The 26,309-nt window shown below is 35.2% G+C and overlaps 1 protein-coding gene across 4 annotated transcripts in view; it reads left to right on the top strand.

Annotated features, from left to right (window-relative positions):
* The window catches only part of Lrba (LPS responsive beige-like anchor protein), a 752,085-nt gene that overhangs the window by 452,517 nt on the left and 273,259 nt on the right, over positions 1–26,309 (top strand). For all 4 annotated transcript variants that reach the window (XM_004638688.2, XM_023723655.1, XM_023723657.1 and 1 more), the window contains one exon: positions 25,073–25,197. In XM_004638688.2, coding sequence (XP_004638745.1) covers positions 25,073–25,197 — 125 coding nt within the window. The remainder of the gene's footprint in view (positions 1–25,072; positions 25,198–26,309) is intronic.

Raw genomic sequence — 26,309 nt, 5'->3', positions numbered from 1 at the left:
TTGAACCGCGGTCCCTGATGCTCTGCCAAGCTTGTTCTAAGTAGGTGCTTTAGACCACTGAGCCATCTCTCCAGCCCCTAGTTTAAATTTTGAAGTAAGTTTTTGCCAAGCTACCCAGGCTATTCTGTAACTTTTAATCCTCCTACTTTAGTCTCCTGAGTAGCTTGGACTATAGATGTGAACCACATTGCCCAAGATAATGTAATCTATAAACCTAGGCAGCTAAGTATAAATAATCCAGAGTATGTATCTATGTATCATCGGCTAAAATAACATGCCACCTACAACTTTGAGTACTGATAGACTGAGTAAGGGTTCCAGAATGAAAGAGTAGTAAAGCCAAATTTTTGCATTTTTCCCTCTGTAAGTAAGAATAAATAGATACAGTCTGTGTGTGTGTGTGTGTGTGTGTGTGTGTGTGTGTATTTTAGGGAGAGGTCTGCAGAGCTGGGATTACAGAGTGCACCACCACACCCAGTCTCTAGATACAGTACTTTTATCTTTCATCCAAATGAATTATTTTCTGTATCCTCTGTGTGAACACAACCTTGGGAGAATGCTGTTTTAGGAGTGTTTGGGATAGGCTGTTGCTGTCACCAATCAGAAAAAAGATCATTGTGGAAACTTCTTTATTATAAATTTGAAGAAGAAAACTATAGCCAACAAGGAAATCATAGGAAGGTGCCATTGTTGGCAGCACCCTATGCATGAGATTGTGGTACACGTGTGCTAGTAGGCATGAACTGAAAATTATTTAGTTTCAAAAATCTTTCAGGACTTGAAACCTGGAACCATGTTCATGAAGATTAAAGAGAGGAGAGCATCTAGCTGGATTGTCTACATAGATGGTTTTGTCATCATAAGAGAATGAAAATGTAACATACAGGGTGTGGTTTTCAAATGTGTATTTCTTTATCTTTTTTTTTTTATTTAGTACTGGGTCTATGGGGTCTTACTACATACATGGAACTGTAGAGATCCACCTGTTTACAGCCTCCCAAGTGTTGGGATCACAGGCGTGCGCCACCACGCCCAGTCTCAATGACTGTCTCAGTGTTCCCCAGGGGCAGGCCGGCAGGGCAGGCTGGGAATCGAACCACTGGCCCCTGCTTCTTCCCAAGTAGGTGCTTTAATCTGCTTATCTTTTTAACACAGCTTTTTTTTAAAAAAAAAATTATTTTTTTATGTATTTAGTACAGGGTCTACAGGGTCTCACTATACAGATGAGACACATAGTGATCCTCCTGTTTTCAGCCTCCCAAGTGCTGGGATCACAGGTGTGCGCCACCACGCCCAGTCTCAATCACCATCTCAGTGTGCTGCAGATGGAATGGGACCAGCACAGCACTCCAGGGATTGATCGGAGGTCCCTGTGTCTGTCTAAGCAGGCACTTTATTATGGTGAACTATCTGGCTGGCCCAACAGAGCTGTTTTATAATAGTATGTCACTTAAGTTCATGCTTACATTCTCTGTTTTAAAATTAACAGAGTTTAATTATTAAGAAATAGTACTAAAATATTTTCCTCCAATTACTTACATTACATTGGCAGAATTTTGTCTTTTTATTTCCTAAGATTTGAGTGGAATGATTTAAGAATATGCATTAATACTTACTGCCCACAAAACATGTAGTACTAATTAACCAATGTCATTCAGGTTTACAAAATGTTCTTTATCAGTAGCTCAACAAAAGATAGAGAAATTGAATACTTATTTTTGAACCAGTAGGTTATTTTTCCCTGTTATATCCTAACTAGAAGTAACAGGGTAAAAGATCTCAAATTGATTATAGAAAGTTGTCTTATATTCAAAATTTTAACATCTGACTGTGAACATAATAAATGACTATTTTCCCTTTACAAACTGAGTTGCTTTAAAATGATGTATGAAATAGTATGTGTTTTGCATGTCCTGTTATAATGATAAAGGTCATATAGCATCATTTACATAATCTGTAGCAAGAAATGAACTCAGTAATACCCTTGCTATAACATATACATTATTGAGGTTTAAAACTCTCATTATTCATGAAAGTTAATTTTACAGTGGGTGTGAGTGATCTATCTTATGGCTAGAGTTTTGATCATTTTATAAAGTAGCGTGGAGCAAAGCCCACTCAAATAACAGAAAAACCAGTCAAGACTGATGCATTTGCCTGACTCTCTGTATACCCGATTGGATCTTGATTGATGGCAATCATTTGTCTTTGTCAAAAAAAGGAGAAAAATTCAGACATTGAAATAGGAGTGCTATCCAACTTTCTACAGTGGCAGAAAGATTCTATTAATGTGGCCTTAAAGTATTAACTCTCTCTGTTGGGAAATGATAAAAAATGTTAATTTTTTTCCTTGAGCATATTTCAGTGTAAAAATGCATTATTTTGTCTACTGCTGGGATTAAAAGAATACTTTTGATTTGTGGCAGACCAGAATTGATGAAAGCAGAAAAAGAAAAGCTTGAAACGGTGAAAAGGGAAATAGATCTTAATCTTTTTTATCATTATTTTTCCCAATGAAATAATAAAAATTTAGTATAGTGTTATAAAATCTTTATTGCTGATATTGGACCTTGAAAGGTTGACTTGAAAGAGGGTTAAAGTAGAAAGAGAAACATATTTTTAACTGAATGTCTTAGTTTTGGAATTCTCTTTCTTCCCAAATATTAAGGCAAAAAGAGAAATCCCAGACAACTTTTATTTTGATCTGTTAAATAGCCTTGATTTTCAAATACAAAAAGAATGTTAGCATCATTATATATAGAAGGAAAGAATTGGTAAATGGGATTTTTGCATCAAGAAAAATTGTAGTCTTTTAAAAATTTCTTATACTAAGAGATAAACCTTATATGTTATTATATAAATATATATGAGGGCTGAATATACTTTGTACTTATTTTAGAAATTTATTATTCTTTGATTATAGTATTTCAAATAGTTAATTTGGCTTTGAAGACATATTTGAAAAAAACTCAAATTGTGAATAATACTCTATAGAAATATTTTAAAGATTAATTACCATTGTGTTAATATTAATGACATAGGGCTGGCCAGATAGCTCAGCAGACTAAAGTGCCTGCTTAGGCAGAGCGCAGCTGCCAGGGTTCGATCCCCAGCATGCTCTGCTGGCCCCACCCCTGGGGTGTGCTGAGATGGCAGTTGAGACTGGGCGTGGTGGCACTTGTGCAATTCCAGCACTTGGGAGGCTGAAGAAAGGAAAATCACTACAAGTCTGATCTATGTAGTGAGACCCTGTACACCTGTCCTAAATTCATTTAAAAAAAATTAATGACAGATTATCATCATAAAAAATACAACAAAGATTTGTAATATAATATTGTGGAATTTTTAAAAGATATAAATTTTTAATACATTTTACTTAGTTTGTTCAGAAAGTGAAAACAATAGTGTCATCTATCCATATAATTTCTACCTTCTCAGTTTATGGGCCTTCTGGTAGTTCAAGGAGTTAATACAGTGCTATGAAGATTGTGTCTAAGCTTTGAAATTGTCTTAATTTTATAAAATTTTCTCATCTATGTAGAGAACATTAGTCTTAGGTCAAAATTCAAATTGGAGCTGTGGGTACCAGTGCACACCTATATCCCAGCACTTAGGAAACAGAGATGGGAGAATTGCTGCAAGTTGGAGGCCAGCCTGGGATACATAGTTCAAGGCAAAACTAAGAGGCATAGCAAGATCCTATCTGAATAAAGACAAACAAACAAGGTAAAACAAAACAAAACAAAATAGAGCAAAGCAAAGCAACAAAAACAAAAGATTCCAATTAGAAAGCTAGAGTACATTTCGGTTGTGGAGAACCAAGTCTTTGATCCTGCCTTTGCTACTTAGCAGTGACCAGAAAGTCTCCCAGTTGTGAGAAGACAAAGAGTTTAATACACGGTCTTTGGGGTTCCTCCTTTGCATTTATAAACACACTTCAAAAATGTAAAGGAAGGGACCTGGGGAGATAGCTCAGTGGTCTAAGGACTTGCCTGGCTAGCGCAAGGACCCACGTTCGAATCCTGGTACCATGTGCTGGGCTGGCCCCACTTTTTGCCACCAAAACTGCGTGTGGTGGTGCACACCTATAATCCCAGTGCTGGGGAGGCTGAGACAGGAGGATCAGTATGAGTCTGAGCTGCACTGTGAAACCCAGCAATAAAGTAAATAAATAGGCAGACATGATGTACGTTATTTGCTTTATATTTAACGCTGCCTTCATATGCCTCTTTCTTTTTTCAGATAGGTAATACTTTGTAGTGTGAAAATATTATAGTTCATTTAAGCCTTTCATTATTTGTATTATTTTCATTGTATGTATGATGGGGCATAGTGTGACAGTTTGATATATGTATCCAATGTGTAATAGTGTTTGAGATCTTTATACTGGTAGACATTAGCTAACTTCTAATATTTCCTTAGAGTCTACAATCCCATCACAGTATATGTGAACAATTCTATAGCATATATACATACTTAGAAGTAACATAACTAAGTCAAATTGTGTCAGATTGTGTGTGTGAATTTTAAAACAAAGCAGAAAATGTGCTGTTAAAATGCTTGTGTGGATTAGGGTATGCTTCCAGGCAGGATTTGCCAGTAATGTTCTACCTGCACAAGTTCCTTGTGCGTATCAGTCTCTGGCTAGAGATTTGCCTGCAGTATAGGCCAGGAGCCCATCTGTCTTTAACTGTCAGTGGACAGTGTTGCCTGCTGCTCAGCAGAAGTAAGGGGAGGGCTGAAGTGAAAGCAGTCCAGCACTTGTCCTAGACCATGGTGAGCACCCAGTGGTAGGGCATTATGATTTCCACTATGAGAGTACTTCTCATAAGTACTCATACGTAAGTTTGATCTGATCAGATTTCTTTGATTATAATGTGTGTGTGTTTTGTGTTACATTTATTTATTTATTTATTTATTTAGTAAGTAAGTACAAGGTCTCCCTACACAGCTCAGACTCATAGTGATCCTCCTGTCTCAGTATTCCCAGTGTTGGGATTATAGGTGGGGCCAGCACAGCATTGAACCCGGGTACTTGTGATTGCCAGGAAGGCACTTAGATCACTGAGCTATCTCTCTAGCCTCAAGAAATTTTGATTATATACATTGTATACTTGCTTTCTTTTTCTCTTTCTTTTTTATTTTATTTATTTATTTTTATCTTTTTGAGACAGGTCTCCTATGCTGTTCAGGATGGCTTTGAGCTGACTTTATAGCCCAGGCTTGTCTTGAATTCACAACTATTCTCTTTTCTCAGCCTCCTGAGTGCTGGGATTATAGGCATCTGCCATCATGCCCAGCTGTATATTTACTTTCATGTACTTAGTATTGTCTTAAGCTCCTCTCTTTAGCTTAATTAAGCAAAACAGTGACCATCACATTGTAAAAGTGTGTATTGAGTTTCTTAAATTTATTAACACCCTTCTGAATTCGGTATTTCTAGACTATGGCTTTCAACAGGATGTAGAAAGTGAAGCATATCATTATTTCCTTCCTCCTATGCTTATGAAAATGTAGCTTGCCCTTACTCCTTCATCCATAGTATGTCTTCAGTCCTGGGGTGGCAAGGAAAAAGAAAGAATCAACAGGAGTGTTCTTGGTGTCCATCTAGAGGAGTCTGTGTGTGTTAGAGTATAACTATATCTGTCCTTTACACTCCTCAAAAGAGTGTACATGAGTGGTGTACTTTATTGCTTTCTGTCCCTTCACTTCCAGAAGAAACAAAGGAAGCAAAAGAATTCCATACTTTTACTTCAGCAATATTCTTTGAGGAACTCTAAGTAATAGATGTTTTAACATACATACAGACAGGTATATCTAATATAATGAGTAGAATATATTCTTAAAACAATAGCACTTTCAAGGTGATAGGGGTTTACAGATTATTTACTTTAGCACATTTATCTTGTAAATGATACTGAGGCCAATATAGGTATGTTTTCTCAGGATCCAGTAGTTCATGTATTACAAATCCTGAACTAGAATCTCTGTATTTCTCCACATCTGGTGCTGTATTCTCACATACTACCTTGCCTTTACTATTACAGAGTCCCATCATTAAACATTTTTTAAAGTGTGCATGAATACATGCATAGAACATAGAAAAGTTCAATAAAGAAAAAGAAAAAGGTAGCAACAAAGCACACATTTTTAAAAAATAATAGAACTTGGAGAGTTTCAGAAATAATTCAAGGGGCCAGGGAGATGGCTCAGTAGAATAAATGCTTCCCTGGCAAGCGCAAGGGCCTGAGTTCAATTCCTGGTTCTGCAAAAAAAAAAAAAAAAAAAAAATCAAATGATAGGGGGGATCGGGTATAAACGAAGCCTGTGAATTACCGTAAAATAGTGTCTTTCAAAGCAGATGTTGAGGACCACTGATGCATTAATTTTCATCTTTATGCTATGTTTTTTTCGATCATTTATTTTTAAAAAGTCTTTGCCTTCTTTATACTTTATTCCATTGTATTTCTCCCCATAGTAAGGATAATGCTAGAGGGAAAATAGCCAACATAAGAGGTTTCTGTTTAACGTTTTTTATCTAACAACAGAATAACATAAATTCCTCTGAAGAAAAAACAAAGCAAACCTTTGATATTTAAAAATATATATTCTATCATTTACTGTCTTTAAGTCATACAGCTTTTTAAAAACCTAAATACATGTTTTTAGTGTAGGAATTTAAATAATGTGCCATTATATCTTAAGTTAATTTTCACATAATATGTATAGAACTCATTTTTAAAAGTTAAATTACAGTCAGTAAAGATTGTGTGCATTGAAGAGCACAAGTGATCCAGAGCAGGCTATATAAGGTAAAATTGACATCCTTTAAAAAGTTCACTTTCTTCCTTGATTGTAGGAGCAAAATAATTTTAATCTTGAGTTTGTCAACTTGATTTTAGATGTAAGAAAGAGTGATCAGAGTAAAATACATACATACTTATCCTCTCGGTGGGCTTTATTAATGACATCCAAGAGCCTAGGCATTCAGCTAGTAGGCTAGAATTCGTATATAGTGAAAAAAATAATGGGCTCTTCCCTCCAGCTTAGAGCCTAATAGTATTATAGATGTATTGTATAGTAGTTGCGGCCCACTTTTATAAATGTACCCATAGAAACAGTAGTATTAATTATGTGTGTATAGTAATAGAAAATAATATGAGAACAAACAGAACCAATGGTATACATATGCTTTCTTTTACTAAACTTATAAAAATATTGTACAGGGCCTGGTGAGATGGCTCAGTGGTCTAAAGCACCTACTTAGAACAAGCTTAGCAAAGCACAAGGACCGCGGTTCAATCCCCCAGCACCACGTGCCAGCCAGCCCCGCCCCCGGTGGGCTGAGCTGGCCACACACACACACACACACACACACACACGCATAAATAAATAAATAAAATTTATAAAGAAAAATAAAAATATCTTACATTTAAGAATAAGCTTTTATTAACAAACTCTTATTGTAAGATTGTAAATACTTGCTAAATGTTTTCTAAGTAATTTGGAGTTAAGCAGGTGTTAAGTTTTACAATATTTGATTAAGGGCAGTTTAATTCCTCTGAGAATGATTAAAATCCTCATTAAAAAAAAAAGCCACATCCGCTTCCAATTGTCAAAATTCAGTTTTTAAAAACTCAGGCTTTTTTTCCCAATAGGTTTCCAGACTGAAGAACATATGGACTCTATCTTCTGAGTAAAATACTTTCATTTTCCTTTTGAATTACTTTTAAGACTTTATCCTGATATGAAAAGTGTAAAATGAAACCAAAAGGCATTTAAACATCATGTACCTCTCTTTGATTTCTTTTTTTCAATCTAAGTTAGTAATGACATTATAAAACTCAGAAATAATGTAATACAATGTAATGTAATTATTTCTTTTGCAATATAATACATTATTTTAAGAATGGCACTGTTTATTTTTCTAGGATATGAAAATATAGTGATTATTTTTTGTGTTAATCTGATGTGATCATTGACTATAGTGGATTTTAAGTAGATATTCATTTATCTTTTGATATAAACTGATGCCTTGTGATATGTGTTTGATGTGGATTTGGTAAGCATTTGAAATAAACAGTATTTTTAACACTTCAGTAAACAGAAAAAATGGTCTGACCAGGAAGATGACTCACTACCTTTCCAGTAAAGCGAGTAAGCCAAAGAGGGGAGCTTAGCCAGTATAGCTTATTGCTGCTTAAGGAGGTTGGTTTGCTGTGGAAAAGATGCGACTGTTTTCTTTTATATAAATTATTTTTAAACATGGAGGTTTATGATTTTCAATTAATTTTCTTTAAAAAGACAGGCATATTTTAAAAGGATTTGAAAGAGCCACACATCTAATGATTTAATTGTCCTGTTTCCTAGTAAAATGGATTAAGGGATCTCCAAACTGTTTGGAATATTTCTACATTTTGTTTATATGCCTGCATGACCCTTATTTGATAACCATACCTTTGACTTGTGGAACTGGTTGGCAGTTGTTCTGATAGGAATGTGTGTGATAGAACAGGGTCTTGATTTTTTTCCCTCATGCTCTCTACTTAGTCTAACACATGTAACTAAATGATTGAAGGAAATAATGAAAAATTAACTTGTGAGATCATAAGTACTATATATGATTATAGAGGCAAGAATAGGAACTATCAGAGTCTTCCAATGATGCATTAGTTTTTGGTTAAAGAACACTTATGTTGACTATAATGAAATTTTGGAACAAAATGTGTGTTGTTATGGGTTGTGTGTAAATGTCCCGCCAAGCCTCATACAGTCATAGGTGGATTTTTTTTTAAGAGAAGCAGCTAGATCTAGAGTGTGTGATATTGGAGTTATTCAAGGCGCAGTGCTAGGGTCACAGAAAGCAGGATCAGCCATGTTGATCTTACCTGCCCTAAGTAGTCGGGGCAAGAAAAAGAGGGCAGAAAGGTGCTGTTAAGGTTTCTCATTTCTTTGGTATCTTCTGCCTGCCATGAATTACTTCCCCTCTGTGAAGCCACCCTGCCTTGAAACAAACTATGAGGCAAATACACCTTTTCTCCTTTTAGCTTTGAGTGTTGAGTATTTTTGTCTCAGCAATGAGAAAAGCAACTAAGATAGGTATGTAAACTGTATGACTTCTCTGTTCCCCAGTGATGTGTATGAAAGCTCTGACACAGGCCTTAGGTTGTATGAATTGGTAGTGCTGTTTGTTATTTATCTTAAAATGTCCAAAACTCCATTTCCTTCACTTATAGCCTTTATTTCTAATAAAAATTAATATTGTAATAAGATTATTTTTATTACATATATATTTGATTTGCAATAACTTTAAGAATTTATATTTTAATTATTGAAATTAATATGTTAATGGTATTTGTTAGAGCCATTTCATTGCCATTGAATTTTGTGGAAACAGTTTTTCATTTCTTTCCCTCCCATTCAAAGTTGAAGATTGATACAGTAATGTCAGTATATGAAATATGAAGTCTTATTGATAAACTTGTTAAAAAATGCACAGAACTCTTTGCCTTTACAAATTAATAAACTGAATATGAATGTATACTTAGAAGTCCACAGCGTTTTGTGATTTTTGCCTTCTTGTGTACTTGCTGAGTTTCTCCACTTTAACTCTTTTGAACTCACTTTTCTCAGCTTCTTGTCCCACTAATCTACTGACACTTTCCCCACTGTCACCAGTGACATCAATTTGTAACTTTACTATCATTACTTCATGGCTCCTAAGTTTGCCATTTAAGTTTTGGTATTTGTCTTGATTTACTGGTTTGATTGATGTAGCTGATTCCTGCCTTCTTGTATTTGGTTGTTGGGATGCCATACTCTTCTGCTTTTCCTCCTACCATTGATCTTGCTTCAAAATTTCTGGCTGGTTTCTCTTCATCTTTTCAGTTTCTTTGTTACTGGGGCGACCCATGTCTCAGCTTTCCTTTTTTCTGGTCTGGCTGTGCTCACTTCCTAGTAGCTCTCCGCCAGTCCACACCTGTATTATATAAACACTCAACACCCATGACTTCTAAATTTTGCATGCTGTCAGATTCTTTCCTGTGAACTCCATACACATATTCAGCATGTATTCCATATTTCCACTTGGATGTCTACATTAGTTTGGGCAGGACAGGCTGCTTCAGTGAAAATAATTGTAAAACCTCAGTAAGTAACTGGCATAATAGAACTCCATTTCTTTTTAATATAAAATATAAAGCATGTTTCCACTTAGTGATTTTTTTTCTATCTCCTAACTTTACTCTCTTTACTTCATCGCTTCTAAGTTTGCCATATTGGTCTGCCTCAAAACAATGGAAGGGGAAGCATTGGGCAGTTGTATATAGATAAAAAAATTATGGGTCAGACTTAGAAGGCAGTGACTCTAGTCACTTCTGTTCACATGTCAATGGAAGAGCCTAGTCATAGAGCTACAGTTGCAAAGGAGACTGGGAAAATGTGGTTAGCTATGTGGCAAGGATGAAGGAGGAAAGCAATTTGGTGAATAGTTAGGTCTCTCTGCTACAGATTTCTAATAGGAACCTCAAGTAACACATGTGCTGTCTTAAGCTTTGGATCCTCTTGTTCTTTTTTTTTTTTTTTTTTCTTTCTCTTCTTTTGGTGCCATGGATTGAACCCAGTGCTTTGCACATGTTAAACATGTGGTGTACTAGTGAGCTCCACATATAGGTATACAACTGAATTTTAAATTTAAAAAATCAAAATGTAGTATCATATTTTCTGTCTCGTATAATATTAATTATACTTGTCCAGTTTCTCAGAGAAAATCCTTATAATATCATACTTTCTTCTCATCTCCTATGTGTGAACTATAATGTTTTTTTGACTCACGCTTCAAAATGTATCAATAATTCATTGACTTTTCACTACTTTGACTGCCTCTACTTCTCCTAGACATGGGCACTTTTTCAGGTTATTGCGGAAGTGCCCAAACTGAACTTAGCCATCTCTAGCATCACCCACTGTACCTAAAAGGTACAGCTTTCCAGCAATTAGAGTGATCACCTTAAATCATGTGTTAGATTGTGTCACTTCCCTACTTAAAATCTTGCATCTCATCTCACAGAGAATAAAAATGAAATTTTCACCTTAACATATGAAGTCTTAACATGACATGGCCTTCTTAGTTTGTGCTTTCTTTATTCTGTAACTCTTTATCAAGAATGACCTGTTTTTTGTTTTGTTTTGTTCAATGGTCTCTCCACATATGTATGCCTGAGAGTTTTTGCATTGCTTTTAGCCCTGCCTATTAATCTCCTAAGATATTTGCATAGGTAAGGCCTTTACCTTCTTCATGTCATTAAAAGATTGCTTTCTGATGTAATCCTCTTAATGTACCAACATGACCCCCACTCCCTCCCTTGTATTTTCTCTTTTGTTTTTCTTAATGGTGCTTATTGCCATATGTGGCCCAGATAGCTAGTTGAGCACCATAGTTCTACGTTGCTTTCCAGAGTGTAGAGTTGTTGCTGGGAAATGACTACCCAGTAGGGTACTGTCATGTGACTTGGTCAGACCGTGGAATGCAAATAAAAGACATGGATGTCATGTCTGGGCTGAAGTAATGTAGTCTCTGCTGGACACTTCCTGTGTTCTTTTCACATGTTTACTTTCTGCTTGAGAATGTTGATCACTGTGCTTTTGTTCTTGGCCTATTTTGCTCCATGCAACATTTACTTAATTTTTACTGGCATACTTTGGAACCCATTTTATTGTGAACAAATTGTTTTATATCCTTTATTTCCTACTCTTATTTCTATTTATTGCCCACCTTCTATCATAGAGAATTTTAGGCAGATTTCCATTACATATTAATAAAACAAATAAAAAATAGGTAATTTTAAGATTAAACCTTTTTACTTATATCTTCACGTGTAGTTCCCTTTAATTTAGTTTTCGTATTTTTTCCTCAGAATTACTGTGTTGTATGCATAATACCTGTGTAAAACGTCCCCATTTTCCCACTGTTACAGGACAAAACCCAGGCTCCTTAGTATGATATAAGGAGCTAAGGTGAGCTGGGAAAAAATTCAGCTGTCCTGGAGAAGAATAGCTTATTGAAAAGCAAACCATGAGTGAGAGTAAGCCTTTAAACATTTATTGTGTTGGAGGAAGTGACTGGCTTCCGGTAACATTTCTTCCCACAGAATGGCTTGCCTGCAATGTAGGTATACCAGTAGAGATGTGAAGGGCTTCTCACTGTCAAGGAAGGGGCCCTGAAAGGAGAGGCTCAGGCATTGTTGTGGACCTGGTGGTGAGAAGGGGTCTAGAGGGTGGAACCATTTGGGAATCGACTGCACCAGAGTCTGTGATCAAGAGAAACATGAAGGATTTTTTGTCCTTCTCCAGTAAAGGGACTTGGCAGAGGTGCCTGAAAAGTACTGCAGCCCCAAATAAAGAGAGCTGCAGGAGTAATAAAGTCAACAGGAATGGGAAGGTACATGTGCAAAGAGCAAGAGCGGCTGCTTTCCCCCGTGAGCTCAGCCAGGTAGAACATTTGGTGAGGCCTGAGAAAGTATCACATGTGTTTTTAACCAGGATCTGGACTCCTCAGGCGATTCCTCATGATCTGGCACCTTCCTCTCCTGTAGACTCTTCTCTGGTCACTTGTCTTACACGCTCCAAAAGTTCTGGAAACACTAAAACTTAGCCTATACCCAGTCTGTCTTATTTGGCTTTGTTAAAGCCATTACCTGAGAAAGAATCCTGTTCCTTTTTCTTCTTGTCCTAGTTAACATCTATCAGTACTTTTAGTCAACTTGTGGTTAATAAGCCCTTCTGTTACTTTATATAATGCCTGCCCTCTATATTTCTAAGAATCTTTTTGTGTATATTATAATTGTCTCTTTACATAGCTGTTTCTGTCTGTAGAATACGAGTTCTTTCAGTATGACTTTTTTAATACCAAATAATGGTGAATCTCCAGTTTTGGCAGAGGACCTTTTGCAGCACTGGTACTCAAATAGTGTTTGCCTATTAAGTGACTGAGTCAAGAAGTAAAATGCAGGCTTATTCGTTTGTAGTTCTTGGTCTGCTAAAGTGTGTTCTGAGCCCATCTTTCATATCCCATTTCATACTAGACTGAAAAAAAATTTTTGGCTTCCACACATTTACTTAAGTTGTCTGAAAAGCGTATTATGCCACCGTCTTTGTATATCAATTTAAATCTGTTCCTTTGTTAAGGATCTTTTTCTAAAGTTTCTTCACCCTAAAGCCTTTCTTAGTCCCTTTTAAACAGAGGTAAGCATTCCTTTCTTTGAATTTCCATAAATTTAGGTTTTTTAGTTTTCTTTATGCCTATAAATGTTTGTTTATTCTATCCAATTTATTAGGTTGTAAATGCCTCGAGATTAGAGACCCTAGTGCCCTTGTATGAGTATTTTGTAGCACCTTAATCAGTGTTGTCCAGATAGCAATGGATACCTAGAAAATATTTTTAAATAAATAAAAAAGTAGGATGGGTAATATGTGAACCAGCAAAAATGAAATGTAGCAAAGAGAGGGGAAGATAAATCACTTTAGAAAGTGAATAATTGCCTGAAAATTGGAAGTACTAGAAAGTTTCTAGGAGATGACAGCAACTATTCAGAAAACTGGCTTCCAACTGTCTTAAAAACTGGGAAGTGAAACATAATAATTCTGTTTTCCCTTGTGAATAAGGAGCATATACTTTTTACTAATGCTTTAATATAAGTTGGAGATATATATATATATATATATATGTTTTTCCTTTTATACTAGTTAAAATCAGTTATTTGTTCTCAGTATTTTCCTGAAAGTTTTGGATTAAATGAAAGAAGTATTGTGAAATGCTAGTTGTTGCTCTATGTTAGCCTTTAAATTACTTACTAAAATTAAAAATATATGGGTGATATTTCTTTTGCTTCTTTTCGTAAACTATTTTATGAACAACAAAATACAGGATTGGGCTTAATTTTGAGAGAAATAAAGGTATTGCTTTTTTATTTGTTTTTAAAGCATCTAGTTCTATATTTGGGGTAAGCGATATTGTTATTAGAAATATTCAGTGTATGTTATAGTGTCCGATTACTTAGGTAAATATTCTGTCCTGCATGACATAGTACTTTCATATAATTTATAATGATTTTTTGATCCTATTAAAATATTTAATTTTACAAAAGAGAAGTTTAAACTTATGCCAATATAATAAACTGTCATGAGTATATTGGTCTAATATGAACATCCCAGGAACAGTATCCTAAAACAGTTTTGGTAATAGAAAATCTTAGATAGGATTTCTGCTTTTTAGTAGAAAATTACTTGACTTTGGAACTTCAATTCTTGAACTATAAAATAAGATTTATAGCACTGCACTAATTCATATAATTGGTTTGAGCATTAAACCAGATCACATGGTTTTAAAAATTCAGTATACCATGGGCCATCAATGCAATTTATTTATTTATGTATTCATTCATTCATTCATTCATTCATTCATTCAGTGTGTTTGGTTCAGGGTCTCACTGTGCAGCTCAGACTCATGGGGATCCTTCTGTTTTCATCCTCTCCAGTGCAGGGAGTATAGGCATGTGCCACCATGCCTGGTCTAGGTAGCCAGCTCAGCATGCCTAGGGGCAGGGTGGCACGGCTGTGGGGGCAGGGCTGGTGCAGCTGTGGTGCTGGGGATGGAATCCTGGTGCCTGGTGGCCCTATTGATGCATTTTAATTCCCATCCCTTTTTGAGAAGCACAATATATATTTCTCAGAAGAGTGAGACCCTTTCTTCCTTACTTCTAATCATTCTCTATATGCATGATGTCCACCTGGATGATCATTTACACACTCTCCTCCCTGCCTCCGTCTGTGCAGTGGTCCCATTGACTGAAGAAAGTCTTAACAGAATAGTATGAGCCATCATTATTTGATTTTAAGCCTGTTTTAGCATAGATGAAAACTCATAACTACAGAAACTAGGTATATTGATTAAACTGATATAGCATTTAGTCTATGGGAAAATCAAATTTTCCTTATTTCACATGCTAGTTGTTTTAGTTATTAAAATGAGTAAGTTGCAAAGCAGAATCAATTTGATTTCTTAGTGAATCAATATCTAATAAAACCTACAGTGAAAATTATAAAATATTGATGATAGAAATTGAAGAAGACACAACAACAAAATGGAAGTATATCTTGTATTCATGGGTTGGTTATTAAAATATCTACAGTGCTGCAATGATTTATAAGCTCACTGGACTTGCTGTCAGAATATTATGACATTCTTCATAGAGCTAGAAAAAAGACCATAGAATTAGTGTGGAACCACAAAAACAAAACAAAACAAAAAAAAAAAAACCCTCTAATGGCCATAGCTATATTGAGCAGAAAGACCAAAGAAAGTGTCATTACACTAACTAACTTCAAAATACACTATAAAACTAGTAATCTAAACATCAAGATACTGGCATAAAAGCAGACACTCAGGATAGTGGAACAGAATAGAGAGCCTAAAAGTGAATCAGTGCAATCCATATAGAGAAACATGAAATTAGACCTCTATCTCTCATCAGTTATAAAACTCAGCTTCAGAAGGATTGTAAACATAACTGTAAAACTGAAACTATGAAGCTACTAGAAGAAAACATAGAGGAAACTTTAGATTTTGTAATGTGAAAGTATCTTTTGGATAAGATGCTAAAATTATAAAAAAAGAACAAAAATAGATAAATGGGATTACATCAAATTTAAATCTTTCTGTTCAGCAAATGAAAGTTATAGTGAAGTTTAAGCTACAGTGAAGTGACAGTTACAATATATGTGTAGATTACACATGTAATAAGTAGCTAATACCCATAATATAAAAGGAATTCCAGAGCCACAATAGTTAAAAAAAAAAAAGCCCTGGCTAAAAAAATGGTCAGTGGACCAGCGAGATAGCTCAGCAGACTATAGTGTCTGCTTAGGCAGACTAAAGTGCCTGCTTAGGCAAATGTAGGGATCACAGTTCAATACCCAGCACCACATGCAGTGCCGGCCCCATCCCCAGGTGCGCTGAGTTGGCCGTGGAGTCTGGGCGTGGTGGTGCATGCCTGTAATCCCAGCGCTGGAGAGGATGAAAGTAGGAGGATCACCACAAGTCCGAATTGTGTAGTGAGACCCTGTAACAACCAAATACATTAAAAACAAAAAAGGGGGGGGGGCAATGGACCTACAAAATGGGCAACAGACCTAAACAGACATTTCTCAAAAGATAGATATGCAAATGAAATTGACATGGTACTATACACCTCTATTCCCAGCTACTTGGGAGGCCAGAAGCAGGAGGATTACAAGTTTGGGGCCAGCCTGGGCAATACAGTGAATACATATATGAATGGAAATAACCTTAATATTCATAAACTGAGGAATGGATGAATAAAATGTTATGTGTGTGCCTAAGTTATTTTTCTAATTGCTCAGACAAAATACCCAATGCCCAAAATTAAAAGAGGAAAGCTTTATTGTAGCTCACAGTTTCTAGAAGTTTCAGTCCATAATCAGCTGGCTTCACAGCAGGGTGGTATGGGAGGGAGGGGGCAGTACAGAGGAGAAAAGGTCCATAGCAAAGCAAGGCAGGCAGAAGTCAGCAAGCAGCAAGTTATAATTATACAACTTTATGTGTAAAAAGTTATTGTATGCTTTAAACCAGTGGACTTTATTGTACATGAGTTATATCACATAAAACTTTTAAAAACAAATATATTAGCAAAATTTCCTTCATTCTTCCATTTTCTAGACATATTTAAGCAGGATTAAGTTCGTATTGGTGTGCACTCAGTGCTTTGGAAATTCTGTTCTTTTGTCTTTGTTGGAATCCTTCTGTTCTAGGTCTTCTATTATCTTAGCTGTTGTGGAGAAGTTACTGTCCTTTCTTCTGGTTTTGTCTTTTTTTTTTTTTTTTTTTTTTTTTTTTGCAGAACCAGGGATTGAACTCAGACCTTTGTGCTTGCCAAGGAAGCACTTATTCCACTGAGCCATCTCTCCGGCCCCTTAGTTTTGTCTTTTACTTTATCTTTTCTGTAATTTTTAAAAGATTAGCATTTCTCACATTTTATCCTCCCTTTGTCTTGACCTACAAATGTACTTTTTTATGATATTAGCACAATGCTTGATTCACAGTAAAGTCCTTTTTTTTTTTAATGGATAAATATTTGAATTCACTGATGTCCTAATGCTGATCAATCTCCAAGTTTGTGTATATATACTGCAGGACTCTTTTTCAAGTCCCAGAGTTTTATTACTTACATATTAGGAAGAAGTGTCTATCCAGGTATTATTAGACAGCCAGAAATGGTTATTTTCCCAACCACACCTACTTACCCTATATGTTTTTTGCTTAAGTAGCATATTTATTCATAATTCCTTTTTGTAACAGTTTTGTGTATCCCTTTTCTCACGAGCCATATAGAAGGTCTCATGAAGTCTTCCTTGTTCAGTCGATGATATATCTGAAATATATCAACCCCTAAGTACCGATCACACTGCCTTAAGCTAGGCTTTATATGTTGCTGCCATGTAACACAGAAGGCTGATCAATCATACTATATTAATTACCTGTTGGGGAAACATGGTATTGTCTGTGTGGACTATAAGATGTGAAGGTAACTATTTTCGTTAACTGTACAAGCCTTTTGGAAAACTGAATCTGGGTCTGTGTTTTCCAGCCTTAGCTTATTTCATCTTGAGGCTGCCATGTGCAAGCTGTAGTTTTCTTAACTGCACTGCTTTAGGTAAAGGGCCCTTTTATGTCTCCATGCCTTCACCTGTGCTGTTTCTTCAGTTTGTAATGCCTTTTCCATTTTAGCCAGCAGACTCCTGTTTATCATTTAAAATTCTACTTATTATCTATTCATTCTTTAATCAATTCTTTATTAAGTGCCTGCTTTGTAACAGTTACTATGCTTGGTCAGTGAATTAGATAGACACAACTTACAAAATAAATCCTCATTGATACTTTAATGAAATCCTCAATGCTTCCAGGCAGGATTAATTAGTATTGTGGTCATAGTTATACTAGTGTCCAGTAAGATGTAGAGGAAAGGCCATTGTAGTGAAAAGCTCATTGCTTCTAAAGTTGATGGTGTCCCATTATTTATTCCAATGGGTAATATTTAATTTCTTCATTTTAAAATGATAAAAGTGTTCTATCATAGTAAAGTTGTTGAAGCTTGGTGATAATATATTACAGAAGAACAGTCTATCATAGAGTAGCATAAAGCAAAACTATGTTTTAATATATTTTATATTTAAGAATTTTCATTTAAAACATCATTAATTTAATTTCTAGTTGTCTTTTCTTAGTGTTATAACTGTTAGTAAATTGACACTAGATTTCCATTTTTTTTTAAAAAAAAACTTAATTTACTTATGCTTTGATAAAAAGGCTATTTGGGAAACAGAAATAGTCAGCAGGGAAATTGGGTTCATAGTTGAGTAATTTACTTGGTTGCAGAGTTATTTTATAAAATATCCTAAGTGTAGTAAATTGAAGAGCTGTATTAGATTGCTTCATAAAGTAAATAGAAGCACATACTGAGCAGTTGCATGCAGAAATTCCTTGCATAAAATATATCTACATAAATACAGCAGATGCTACTGTAGTGTCTCAGATCACGTTGAGTTTCCTCAGGAAAGGAAGAGTGCTGCTTTAGAAAATGTCTCCTTTTACTGTGGTGCTCACAGTTTAAGGCTTTTGCTTCAGTTTTAGCTTTTCTTTGTCCTTTTCATTAAGACAGCACAGTGCATAGATAACTTGTACTTGACTTATGACTGGGACTTGCTAAGTAGAGAATTTAGTTACTATGTCTGATATCTATCTGCATGGAGGCAGCACAGATTTCAGTTTGTGATATAAAGCATTTGCCCACATTGTATGATACCCTATAGTACCTGAACATTATTTCACTAAGATTTATACAGAAAGTGAAACCTTTCTAGAACTTAAGCACTTTTATCTTCCAGCTGACAGTGCACTGAAAATGTTTACTGCTTTTAAGGGGTCACCATTTATTTAAGTTGTAGCTAATGTCCACCATGAATTTTTAATCTAAAAATAAGAAAGTAGATGTTTCTCAGATGCAGTTTAAAAAGCTAGTATTATAAAAATTTAAGAAAAAATATGATGTGGTAAAATTTCCCAGGATTTAGAACTCTGCTTTAGCTAAGAAAATTTATTACTGACTTCTGTTAAGGTCATCAAAATTTATCAGGGATTGTCACAGGAAAGTGGGTAAGATGGAAAATGGGAAATTTTTCTAATATGATTGCATTGTGACAGTTTTTCTTTTTAAAACTAGCATTTTTTTATTGATAAAGATCCAAGTTACAATAAAATGAACATAAAATCAGTGAGATAGCAGATACATGTATCTGACTCATTTGATAACAGGCATCAATTCACTGTGGTTATAAAATAACTGCGATATTTACTAACCTATTACTAGTTTTATTAATTAAAATTGTTCTGGAAAATATTCTGCTTTAATAAAACAATACCCAGAAAATAATCTGCCTTAATAATATAATGTGAACTTAATGGCTTTATTTCAATAAATGTTAATGTTTCCTTTTTTGTACGTTGTTACTTTAATCTGTTTATAGAATTTTGACCTTTTTTTGGACAATCATATCTTTTCTTGATCTGACCACTTTTGCCTTTAGCAGGCAAGCTGCTCCTGAAGGGCTTTATTCTATCCTCTCTACAGCATCAGAGTTTGGATTTAACTGTAGGAAAAAGACAAAGGAGGCTGGGCATTGTGTGGAGGAAGAACAAGGAGGTTTTCTCAGGACCCTGGGGCTGTGCATGTAGCAGTGCCCTGTGACCACCACCGAACTTAAGGGCTCATCATTTACACAGGTTGGCTGTGACCAGTGACCCTGGAATTGGGTACTTTAAAAGCCATGCCAAACAGCTCTGTTCTACCACCATATTTTTTTTGAATTATTAATAATTTTCACACTGTCTTCTCCATGAGATCAAGGATAACATCTTAATAATTCTTCTATTCCCAGCAACTGGTACAAAGTAAATATTGTTATTAGAAAATATTTTAGTATTTTTGTAGAATCTTCATCAGTACTCTGCTAATTGTCTAATCAGCATGCCAGACGCCAGACTGTTTTACAAGAAAACAAAATTTTTTATAATTTTAACGTGAAAGTTAATAATCAGATTATTTATAGTTATACCATAAAACTGCTGGAGAAAGAATGTGAATCTTACCTTAGACAATGATTCTGCTTTAATACATCAGACTGTTCTGATTCTTGTTTGGATCATTCTTCCTGGTTTGCTCATTCAAATCATTGAACACTTTGGGCCTGGGAAGACAATAAACAGACTACCTTTTGCTGGTACTTCCAACGTTTCAACATCGATTCAGTTCTGTTCTTGTAGAATACAGAATATTTATTCTATATATTTAAAATGGCATTGTCTTAAATTCAGCTATGTGTATTATGGCTAATGGTTTCTTTTAAATTTTGGATTTTATTTTTATTTTTATTTTTTGATTTTTGAGTCACAGTCTGGCTGTGTTTGAGACTGGCCTTGAACTTGTGATCCTTTTGCCTTAGCCTCCCAGAAAGTGAGATTATAGGCATGTGCCACCATGCCTGCCTTGTGGTGATGTTTATAGCTGTGTTTCTACCATTACAAAAATATAAAGTTATTCTAAAAAGTAGAAAGGTAAAATAATTAGATGTCTTTAGAAAAGTCCATTGAATCTTACTATAATTCTAGCATTTGAATTTGAAATTAGGACAATTTTTTTTATTTTTATTTTTTATGAATTTAAAAAATAAAAGTACAGGGGATACAGGGTCTACAGGGTCTCACTATGTAGATCAGCCTTGTAGTGATCCTCCAGTTTTCAGTCTCCCAAACTCTGGGATTACAGGCGTGCACCACCATACTGAGTCTCAGTCGCAGTCTCAGCATGACCTGGGCAGGGCCAGCATAGCAAGGTGCTGCACTCTGCCTAAGCAGGCGCTTCAGTCCGCTGAGCTATCAGGCTGGAGGTAGACCAGACAATTTAAAAGCAAAAAATAAACAAAAAAACCTAGAAAGAAAAGTTAGAACATTTAAGTTCAATGCTACCATAAATGTATTCATTTTTGTTGGTTCAGTTTTTGTTTTTGACACACAGTCTCACCATGTGCTTAAGGCTGGTGCCCAGACCGATCTTGAACTTGTAGCAGTCCTCCTGCCTCACCCTTCTTGGTGCAGGTATGTTCTACCATACCTGACAATTACTTATATATACATGTACCCCTTGTGTCAGATTTTTAGTACTTGAATATTGTGTCCTAAGAAGGAGGAGCAAGTATATCATCTGTATAGAGAAAGTGTTTGGTCTTCTCAAGAAAAATGTAGATTTTTAGATCTTATAAAACCTAGGCCACCTTAACTTGAATCCTTTGGGTATCTTAGTGGATCTGGAGTTACGTGAAGTTTGTGACTGTGGTGTCATGAGGTATTAATAGTGTTTTGGGTAGATACGAATATATAAAAAATATAGGAGTAGCCTGGCATGGTGGCATATTTCTATAATCCAAGCATTGAAGAGGCTGAGGCAGCAGGATTGCCACAGGTTCAAGGCCAGCCTGAACTACATAGTAAGACCATGTCTTGATTCCGCCCAGTCCAAATTCTGGGTGTATAATGCTTGAGTCCTATATTTCTAAATTCTGAGGATAAGTGATTTTTTTCATCTAGGCTTGTGTTTGATCGGCAATCTGCTTCTGAATATTTGTAGTCTTTTTAACTTTTCTGGCCATCTCATGGCAATTGCTACACAAATGGATAAGTCCCTCTTAGCCTTGTGAAGAGAGGTTCAGTGTGCCGTTTGTCAGTGTGGTGCTCTCTTTTCCTCGAAGAGTCTTTTAGGGTAGACAGAGACATGGGAAGTAAGTTAAATCTGTGAGTGAATAAAATGTACAGCAAGATGGTAAAAAACCTAAGCATTCTCCTTTATAATGTCCAAAAATGACAAAGTGTGCCTCATATTTTGGTGGTAAAACTGTTTTCTAAAAGTGTATGTATGTTGTTAGAAGTAGTAGAATTAGAGGGAAGAGAGACTGATATCTTAATAGGTAAATGACTTAAAGTATGCTAGTAATAAATCGCTTCCAAAAAGTGTGCGGGGCTTTTCCTTATAGAAATGTATTACTCTCACAATCAGGCATTGGATAATAATCCTGCTTTTTTGTAAGAGACTAATAACTAATTTTTTGACTAGAAGTTTTTCAAGGGCTTTGCATTCTTTATCACTCAGAGCAGTGCTTTATATGGAGACTCAAAAAGGAAGTATTAAAATTCTTGGTATCTTTAGGTGATACGATCCTTTATAGTCCTGTGACAGTAAAAATGTTAGCTTTGTCTGTACATTCTTTAATTGCTGTAACCTGACTGTTTGGAAAACAGTCTGTAAGTAGTATATCTTCAAGAGATTATACATACTATCATCCTGAGGAATAATATTTGTTATTTTATTTTAACTGTGCCTGAGTATGATTTAAAAATTCTGTAAAATATTTCTATCTGAAAATACACAGACAGTATAGTTCCCAGAAGTGGAACATTTAAGTGTCTCTTGCTATGTTATCAAACTCTCAGTTTTGAATACATTGATGTGTTTGTTTGAGCCATATATATATCACCATTTGGACCATTTTTTGTTACTGTCAAACACTATAAAATAAACATAATTACATGTCTTAATTTTGGTGATTATTCTTATAGATAATATATTTGAGTTACTTGATAATTTGTAAATGATTTTGTGATTTTTTTGCTATATGATAAAAATTACTGCACAAGTGCCTTAGTAGCCACTGGATGTGACTTCACTGTCTTGTATTATGTAGAATCTATTGTTGCCTAATTTAGTAATAATTTTATCATAGCAGCTTAACATCTCTTATAATTTTAATTGTTATGAAGAAAAATGACATCATTTAATTTGACTCAATGCACAAGGATGGATGAATGACAAATTAATAATTTATCACCTTTGCATAATACTGAAGCATAGAGTATTAGAAGGATTGATGGCACAAAAGGTTAACAAATTTTAGCAGCTTTCATTAGCTTTACATCATCATATGTTTGTGGTGCTGACTGAAATAGGCTTTGTAGGAGATCTCAGTCTAGGGAACTAATTACTTGTGCCGATTGCCGCACTGATGAATAGACCCTCTTTGTATCATTCCCCTGAAGACGAGGAGCAGCCTGTGATTCACGACTGCATCCTGGCTGATATTTGATAATAATTTTAACAGATAAATGTAGGTGGGCAGGATGATGAAGTGCCTATCCCAGCTCCATGACTATCAAAGCTGTGCACATAGCCATCTGTGTACTGCCTTTCCCCATCTACCCAGGGAGAATTTTTATTTCATAAACTGAGTTCAAACTCAAACAACTGTTGTCTTTGGCTTGTGTGCATATTTTACATATTTCTTATAAGTTTGCAAATGATATCCTAATATTGTTTTCTAGTTAAAAATAACATGGCAAAATAATGGACAATAGAAGATAAAAGCTTTTTATTTTTTCTTTTAGGACTGTAATTCTTACACATTTTATATGTCATTTTGATTACATAATGTCCTCCTCTCCTCATCATGCATGACCTAAACTAGCAAAGGAAGTGTTTGATGGGCTCATGGCCTCTTCAGCAATGAGAAAGGACTGTGGAATTCCTGTTGTTTTACACTTTTTTTTAATAATGTTCTGTTTGCTTGCTGTGCTTGTAAAATCTGAGAAAGTATTTAATTGAGTAAAATACTTATTTATAAACTTTTTGAAATTTTAAAGGTAGCATTTTTAAAACATCAAAATCAAGCGAATGTTTACTTAGGTATCTTGGGATGGTCAATTGGTCATGCTTACTGATTTGTCAAAGCTGACAGGTACAATTTTACCAGCTTATGAAATACAAGTAATATTTTATTTTGCCTTAGTCACTTCTGTAGTTTTATTTTGAATAAATATTTATTTATTTATGGAAAATTACATGTTTTAATTCTATCTACAGTGAATAAATATCTTCAGAGATTTTTTGTACTGTACCTGTAAAACTTCATATTGGTATTTTCCTTATAAAATATTTCCAATATACTAGATTATGATTAGTTAACAGGAGAGAAAGTTAACATTTATGTTGTCGTATAAAAGATCGCTATATAACTTGAGAAAATATCATAGAACTTTAATTTTTGAAATACACATTTTCAAAAGTATGCTTTCTGTATAGTAATTATTGCACATCATATAGCATGTAGTTTTTAATTAAATGTAAAAACAGGCTACATAAAACAGAAATCTAATCTGATTTGCTTGAAAATAGATTGCTGTTTCACTCTACAGGAATGGTTTATTTAAAAACAGTAAATGGAAAAGAAATGCATTTTCTTGTGTTGTTCTAAGCCTCAGGGGCTAAATGTAATGAATATTTTAAGAGATTATTTTAATTAAATTCCTGCACATCTAAACAGAGTAATATTTTATTATCACATACATAACCATGTAACTGAGATATTCATTAAAGTTAACACTTTCTGGACCAAGAATTCATAGTATGATTTACTGACCTTGTGCAAAAAGGCACAAATTAGAAAGAAAAATGAAGGGGGACAGACTTTGATTAATATAGGTAATGCTATACCATATTTATAATAGCCTTTTCCCTATTCTGGTTTATAAATGCAGCCTCAGAGAAAGGTGCCCTGCTGAGGCTGAAATGAGGCTGAAATCAGAGCACATGCCACCAGAGTGTGGGGAAACTGATCACACTGTCAGCAATTCATTTCAAAATGATGTATTTAGTGCTCATTTCACCTTCCAAGAAAAGGAAAAGGAGTTCCTTAGACTAGAAGGTGATATTGTTATTTTCAAGGACATACCTAAGTTAAAGATTGCAGAAAAGGGAGTGTGATATGGAGGGAGAATTAAGAGGAAGGAGAGCAGGGGGGAAAGGCAGAGCAAACAAGGAGAGCTTTATGCAGAGATCCAACGCTACCACGCTGTTTGATAATTGCTAACATATGTGGCTTCTCTGTTTCATTGTAGTCGTCCTCGTGAGTTCTGGCGCCTCGACTACTGGGAGGATGACTTGCGGCGCCGGCGACGGTTTGTGCGCAACCCTCTAGGATCGACACATCCTGAAGCGACACTAAAAACAGCCCTGGAACATGGTCAGTGTATAGCCACTCCTTGCCAGTAGCAGCAGGTACAGCACTTGGCCGTGAGCAGCACAACTTCATTATTGCAAGGCGCTGTGAAGTGCTCTGACGCTGCATGTCACTGTTACCCCAGAGAAAGAAGTTAATTTTTTTAATGGTTAGTATAGGAGCCTATGAAATTATGGTGTCAAGTACATTTATTATATTTTATATGCAGAACTTGCTTAACGTAGACCCTTTGTTCAGAATACAGGACTAAAGTATTTGTCCTTTTAAGCAACACATTCAGCATTGAGTAAATTCATCCCGGAAGCCTGCCTTAAATTCACAAGTATCAGACAGACAGCATTTACAAACCAAATAAGTTTCTAGGTTCTCTTGTATGTTCACAGCTTTCCCCCGACCGTGGTATTTTTAGCATGAGATTATGAAGTGGGGAAGATGGTAATAAATGTCCAAGTGCCTGGATACTTTCTGAACCTTGATTTGTAGGTGATAGTGATTGATGGTTCCCGGAAAAAAAGAATAGACATTATTTTCATATGTTTCTATTCTGCATCATCTTGTTAGCAGAGCTTAACAAAACATTCCCCCCCCCCCTTTTGTTATGGTGTGTATGACTATGATTCACTTTAGGTAGAAGTCTGATAAGCAAATTGGAAAAACTGGAAGGGTCTTTTGAAAGTGATAATATGCAGTCTTTGATCATAGCTCTGTGTTTAATATTTTATCATTTTGGAAAGCCAGTATTTAAACATTGAGGAAGAAATGCCTTTCCACATCTTCAAATTATTTTGTTTTTATAAAATATAGATTGGTTATTTTTCATTTTCTAGAGTACTAGTTTAATTTGAGCAACTATAAAAACATGTTAATGTTTACTATGTAAAACAAGTGTTAAATTAGATTAGTCTAGTTTCAATTCAAAATTTTTTAACTGATACATAAAAATTGTATAATGTGATAATTTGTGGTAATGTGGTATTTTGGTGCTTGTAAGGCTGTTACAAATTTAGATTAAAAATCTGTAGTCCTATATTTGGTCTCAGTCAGGCAGTTTAACCTCTTGCACTCAGCCTTAAGGAGCCATTTCTGAAGAAAATGTCCACAATATGTCATGAGAT

This window comes from Octodon degus, unplaced genomic scaffold (assembly GCF_000260255.1).
Source record: "Octodon degus isolate 3935 unplaced genomic scaffold, OctDeg1.0 scaffold00101, whole genome shotgun sequence".
NCBI classification, from domain to species: Eukaryota; Metazoa; Chordata; class Mammalia; order Rodentia; family Octodontidae; genus Octodon; species Octodon degus.
The sequence above is the reverse complement of the archived record's forward strand: the minus strand, read 5'-3'. Positions and strand labels throughout refer to the sequence as shown.